This window comes from Arachis ipaensis, chromosome B06 (assembly GCF_000816755.2).
Source record: "Arachis ipaensis cultivar K30076 chromosome B06, Araip1.1, whole genome shotgun sequence".
Taxonomy (NCBI): domain Eukaryota; kingdom Viridiplantae; phylum Streptophyta; class Magnoliopsida; order Fabales; family Fabaceae; genus Arachis; species Arachis ipaensis.
The window spans coordinates 21,832,966-21,839,851 of NC_029790.2; the positions used below are offsets into that span (position 1 = coordinate 21,832,966).

The following is a 6,886-nucleotide window of genomic DNA, read 5'->3' on the forward strand; positions in this document are numbered from 1 at the left end:
TCGATGACGCGTACGCGTTGATGCCTGTTTTGTCTCATCCACACTCACGCGTGAGTGACGCCTGCGCGTAGATTTAAATGAGATAACCACTGACGCGAGGAACCCTAGCCTCATTCGCGTGCCTTTTCAATCTCTTATTCCTCTAACGTCTCTTTGCCCTTCTCCAAAACCTCCATAACCACCACTATCAACCTCCATCAACCACCACCTCCTGCACCAGTCCGACGACCCCGAATCGCCGCCAACCACCTCTCTCTTCCCTTTTCTCTTCTCTTCTTTCTTCTTCTCTCTATCTGCCTTCTCGGCCGTTTCACCTTCTCCGCCTCTACCAAGCACCACCGTGGCCACACCCTCACCGTCGGCGTCTTCTCTGACCACCACTACTACTCTTCCGTCTCCACTTCTCACCACTACAACTGCATTTTGCTCAGCTCCCCTGATTCGGAGAACCTGCTCCCTGAGCTCAGTGCCTCGGTTCTGCTGTCATCACTGCCATCAGTAACTGCCGTCTCTGGGTCGGCACTGCTCTTCTCTCCCTTTCAGTTTCCATTTCTGCTTTTGAAACCCTTCCAGATTTTCCCTATTTTTCCTTTCTGCATTCTATTTATATTCTGTTTAAGTAGTATAGTTCGCTTTGTTTAATTTATGTTTAATTAGATTAGTTAGAAATGCATGTTTAGTTGATTCTAGGTGGTTAGGTAGTTTTAGGATTTTGGTTAGTGGATTTAGGTCTGATTTTTGCTACTGATGCTGTCTGGAATGGCTGATTTTTATTTGCTTTGTTGAGTGATGATAATGTTGATATTCTGTGATATTTTACATGTTGCTGTTGTTGCTAATTTTGGGTGCTATTGCTGTTTGATGCTGTTCTGCTTAATAATGCCAACTCATACGAGTTTATTGTGTTTAGCTCTCGTTTAAATCCATCCTAAGTTCATATGGATTGAAATTGCTACTCATGTTTGAATATGCACCTTAGTTCATATGAAATTATGGTTGTTGATTTTTTCTAAATTGTTTTGAATTCATATGGGCTGAGTTTTGCTGCTTGTTTATATCAGGGACGTCCAATTTACTGCTGAGATGCTGCCAAAATTTTCAAAAATTTTTATGCTATTAAGTTGCAAATTGTGAATTGAATTTGGTGCTGTTTTACCTTGGTACATTTTATTATAGCCAAGTTCAACTCATGATTCATTCGGTCAACATTTTTGCATTTCTTTTGGTTCCCTTTCATATGCATTTGCGATTGACAGAAACAAGGAACTATTTGACGAATTTCTGTGTCAAATAGGGCCTTGGTTAACCAAGTCAATGCGAACATTCTTTGTGTTTTCAATATTTCAAGTTTAAGTCATAGCCTTTTCGTCTTCTTAGTTCAAGTGCAATTTCCATTTCCCTTAACCAATGAAGCTGTTTTTGTAACTTTGCCATTTGACTTGAACTTATTTTCTTTTAATTGAGGTTCTTTATATTTGTAAAAATTGGTGGTTTTCACTGGTGTATACCTTTTCAAATGAAAATTGATTTCAACCCTCTTTTGGTTACACCAAGTGCATATTTCAATTCCATCACACCAATTTTTACAAATTTAGTCATCAAATGCATCGATGATGATTTCAATCCTCTTTGTGCTTCTTGCATTACATATTTCCTCATCAATGACTTGCATTGTATGCATGGATGTGAGCTTGCTTGTTCTTAAATTTTGTGAACTTATTTTGGTTAAGAACTACTTATCTCTCCTTCTCTTTTTTGACTTGTCCGTTCTATTGGCTAGGAATCGATCTAGTCTACCTTCTCGGGCCAGTTTTTCTATGACATTCTTCAGGTCGTAGCACTCATTAGTTGGGTGTCCGTAGATCCTGTGGTATTTGCAGTATTCGGTCCGACTTCCTCCCCTTTTGTGTTTAATGGGCGAGGAGGTGGGATTTTTTTTGTGTTGCATATTTCTCGATAGACATCCACAAGGGATATCCGAAGAGGGGTGTAGTTATGGTATTTCCTGGGCTTCTCTACGGATTGGTCTTCTTTTTTCCTAGACTCTTTATCTTTATCCTGAGGTAGGTAGGAGAATCTAGCTTTGGAGGTTTCTCCTAATCGGGAGTTCTCCTCCATATTGAGGTACTTTTCGGCCCGTTCTTGTACCTCGTTCAGATATGTTGGATGCTTCTTAGATATAGAGTGGCTAAAGGATCCTTCTCATAGGCCGTTGATGAGCCCCATGATGGCTGCCTCTGTAGGGATACTTTGTATGTCAAGGCACGCTCTATTGAATCTTTCCATGTAGCTGCGGAGGCTTTTCTGGTCTCCTTGTTTAATCCCTAGCAGGCTTGGAGCGTGTTTGGCTTTGTCCTTCTGAATGGAGAACCTGGCGAGAAACTTTTTGGCGAGGTCGTCGAAGCTTGTGATCGATCTTGGTAGCAGGTTGTCGAACCACTTTATCGTTGTCTTGGTTAGAGTAGTCAGAAAGGCTTTGCAATGGATCGCATCTGAGGCATCCGTGAGGTACATCCGACTCCTAAAGTTGCTGAGATGATGGCTGGGGTCAAACATACCATCGTACGAGGTCATGTCAGGAGCTTTGAAGTCCTTTGGGACTTTAGCTTTCATGATTTCCTTTGTGAATGGGTCTTGGTCCTTGTGAGGGCTATCTTCGCGGTTGGATCGAGTGGTTTTAGTTTTGAGATCAGCTTCGAGCTTTAGGAGTTTTTCTTCTAGCTCTCGTCGTCGTCTTGTTTCTCTTCGGAAGTCTCGCTCAGCTTCTCGTTGTCGTTCAGCTTCTTGTTCGAGCTGTTTGAGGCGATCCTATTGTTCACGGATGGCATCTAGTAGAATTAGAGTTGAGTTATACCTGGGTGCTCCAATGTATTTATAGTAGTGCTTGATGACCTTCCTCTGAGATAAGTTTGTTATCTTATTTTATCTTTTGTGAGTGAGATCCTTATCTTTTTGGTCGGCCGCCTTCTAGCAGGCGGTGACTCTTTGTTTTGGGCCTCTTTGGGCCTTGTCGTGATTTGTCTGAACTCTTTGTGAGAGTTTGCTACGAGGGGCCGATCTTCGAAGAGGTCGGTCCTTTGTCTTCGCCCAACCTGGGCCTTACAGTTCGGTCCAGGGTATGAACAGAGGCTATATAAACATTGAGATTCAATATACTTTAATATTATTCAATAGCAAAAGTTCCATTCAATTTTGTTCAATTCTCTTGCTGCTCATATTCAAAAACTCTGCATTACTGAAATTCGTCGGTTAAGAATTCCTTCTCGGTAAAGGAGAAATAACCTCGTTGCAAGAATAGTTCTCAACCAACAAGTGATACTCGATCAAAGTTTACAATTTCTAATCTAAACCGAGAGTCTTTCAGCCTCGGGTCGTTCTCCCTAGGAATGCAAATGAAATGTTACGCTTTCGGTTGTTAAAGATGACAAAAGGGATTTTGTAATCAAAGAACAAAAGATTAAAAGAACTAAGAAATAAAAGAACTAAGGAATGACCAAAATTGGAATTAATGCAAGTAAAAGGAAACAAGATCAAAACTAGTGAAAATGCTAAGAATGCAATAAAAGGGGCTTTGACTTGGGAATGAGGATCCAAGGAATCCTATCATTGCCATAACCACAACTATGATAATTATGATGATCAATCTCGCCTAGTCAACCCCAACCATCGAGGAGTAAGTGGTGCACGAATTGTGAATCACACTTTTCACAACTCGTACCACTAACCAGCAAGTGCACTGGGTCGTCCAAGTAATACCTTACGTGAGTAAGGGTCGAATCCCACGGAGATTGTTGGTTTGAAGCAATCTATGGTTATCTTGCAATTCTTAGTCAGGAAGTCAATTTTTATTTATCAGTTGAATTGCGAATAAACAAGAGAGTATGGGTTAAAGGTTACTTGTTATGCAGTAATGGAGAATATGTTGGAGTTTTGGAGATGCTTTGACTTCTGAATCTCTGCTTTCATCTGTCTTCTGATTCACGCACGCACGTCCTTCTATGGCAAGCTGTATGTAGGTGGATCACCGTTGTCAATGGCTACCATCCATCATTCCAGTGAAAAGGGTCCAGGTGCGCTGTCACCGCACGGCTAATCATCTGCAGGTTCTCAGTTGTACCGGAATAGGATTTACTATCCTTTTGTGTCTGTCACTACGCCCAGCACTCGCGAGTTTGAAGTTCGTCACAGTCATCCAATCCCAGAATCCTACTCGGAATACCATAGACAAGTTTTAGACTTTCCGGATTCTCATGAATGCCGCCATCAATCTAGCTTATACCACGGAGAGTCTGATTAAGGAATCTAAGAGATATTTATTCAATCTGATGTAGAACGGAGGTGATTGTCAGACACATGTTCATGGATTGAGGAAGGTGATGAGTGTCACTGATCATCACCTTCTCCATAGTTAGGCGCGAATGGATATCTTAGATAGGAACACGCATGTTTGAATAGAAAATAGGAATACTTGCATTAATTGATCCTTTTCTGGCGCTAGACGCCGGAATTGGGCAGAGAACTGGCGTTGAACGCCAGTTTACGTCATCTATCCTTGAGCAAAGTATGGACTATTATATATTGCTGGAAAGCCCTGGATGTCTACTTTCCAAAGCAATTGGAAGCGCGTCATTTTGAGTTCTGTAGCTCCAGAAAATCCATTTTGAGTGCAGGGAGGTCAGAATCCAACAACATTAGCAGTCCTTTTTCAGCCTGAATCAGATTTTTGCTCAGCTCCCTCAATTTCAGCCAGAAAAATACCTGAAATTACAGAAAAACATACAACTCATAGTAAAGTCCAGAAATATGAATTTTTCCTAAAAACTAATGGAAATAAACTAAAAACTAACTAGAATATACTAAAAACTATATGAAATTAACCCCAAAAAGCGTATAAAATATCCGCTCATCACAACACCAAACTTAAACTGTTGCTTGTCCTCAAGCAACTAGACAAATAAAATAGAAGACTAATAGGTTGAGAAGCAATAATATCTCAGAGTCTTTGAGTGAAGCTCAGATTCTGATTAGATGAGTGGGACTAGTAGCTTTTTGCTTCCGAACAGTTTTGGCATCTCACTTTATCCATTGAAGCTCAGAGTGATTGGCATCTATAGGAACTTAGAATTCAGATAGTGTTATTGATTCTCCTATTTCAGTATGATGATTCTTGAACACAGTTATTTCATGAGTCTTGGCCGTGGCCCTAAGCACTTTGTTTTCCAGTATTACCACCGGATACATAAATGCCACAGACACATAATTGGGTGAACCTTTTAGATTGTGACTCAGCTTTGCTAAAGTCCCCAATTAGAGGTGTCCAGAGTTCTTAAGGACACTCTTCTTTCTGCTTTGGACCTTGACTTTAACCGCTCAGTCTCAAGTTTTCACTTGACACCTTCACGCCACAAGCACATGGTTAGGGACAGCTCGGTTTAGCCGTTTAGGCCAGGATTTTATTCCCTTAGGCCCTCCTATCCACTGATGCTCAAAGCCTTGGGATCCTTTTTATTACCCTTGCCTTTTGGTTTTAAGGGCTATTGGCTTTTTGCTCTTGCCTTTTGGTTTAAAGAGCTTTTGGCTTTTTCTGCTTGCTTTACATGTAACTAATTAGAATTTCTCTTGTTAAAACTCGAAATTTTATTGCCTCTTATTCAAAAGATCTACTATTTTATTCATGTTTGCTGATGATGAGAAAAATAAACTATGGCTTAATTGGAGATAAAATCAAAATAGATACTAATTACTACTATATGACTCCTAAGGTGAACTTCTATAATGACACTATCACAGAGTTAAAGCAGAAATTGGAATTTAACAACCTTTATTCTGGGAAGTGGGTGTTCCTCTGATCTGTGGGGTGCTTGGTCCTTCAAGAGATAACTTCTGGCGTTTCAATTCCCTTAAGTCACGCCCTTGCTCCTCTTGTTCTTTAAACATATAGGTAAGAATTTGACTGTGTTCCTTCTGTTCTTTTATTATTTGTTCCATAGCTTCCCGTATCTTGGTAATAGATGTCTCAAGATACTTCCAGTATTCAGATTGAGGGATTTCTGGGAGAAATTCCTGTGTTTTCTTCTTGGTGGGATCATCATGTGCTTGTTGTTTTTCCATTGATGCTTTGGTGATTGGTTTCTCAACTGAGATATACTCAGTTATTCCCATCCTTACTCCAGCGTCCTTGCAGAGCAGAGAAATCACGCTTGGATAAGCCAACCTGGCCTCTTTAGAAATTTTGTTAGCAATTTTGTAGAGTCCAGCTGAGATTAGCTGATGAACTTTCACTTCTTTTCCCATCATGATGCAATGGATCATCACTGCTCTTTTAATAGTGACTTCAGAACGGTTGCTAGTGGGCAATAGAGAATGCCCAATGAAGTCCAGCCATCTTCTGGTGACTGGTTTGAGATCTTCTCTCTTGAGTTGATTTGGGACACCCTTTGTGTTGGTGGTCCACCTGGCTCCAGGGATACATATGTCCTCTAGAATCTTATCCAGGCCCTTGTCTGTTCTCATCATTCTCCTGTTGAAGGAGTCTGGATTATCTTTCAGCTGAGGTAGCTTTAAGATCTCCCTGATCCTGTTAGGGTGGGTATGAACAATCTTTCCTCTGACCACGGTCCGATAGTCATAGAAAGCAGTCCCAGATAGTTTCTGCTTATCAGTTTGCCACATATTAGCATAGAACTCCTGAACCATGTTCCTCCCTACTTTCGTTTCAGGATTAGCTAGGACTTCCCAGTTCCTGATTCGAATTTGCTCCTGGATCTCCGGATATTCATCTTCTTTCAGATCGAATCTAACTTCCGGGATCACTGATCTCAGACCCATTATTTTGTTATAATGGTCTGAATGTTCTTTAGATAAGAACTTCCCTTGATTCCAAAGT

General features: G+C 40.8%; 1 protein-coding gene across 1 annotated transcript; it reads right to left on the reverse strand.

Moving 5' to 3' along the window:
* Positions 2,203–2,574, reverse strand: LOC107646662. Its single transcript, XM_016350831.1, has one exon. The coding sequence runs from the start codon at positions 2,572–2,574 to the stop codon at positions 2,203–2,205; it is 372 nt and encodes a 123-aa protein (XP_016206317.1).

Excerpts from the sequence above, each read along its gene's own strand:
- LOC107646662 (XM_016350831.1), bottom strand. The coding sequence starts at position 2,574 with ATGACCTCGTACGATGGTATGTTTGACCCCAGCCATCATCTCAGCAAC.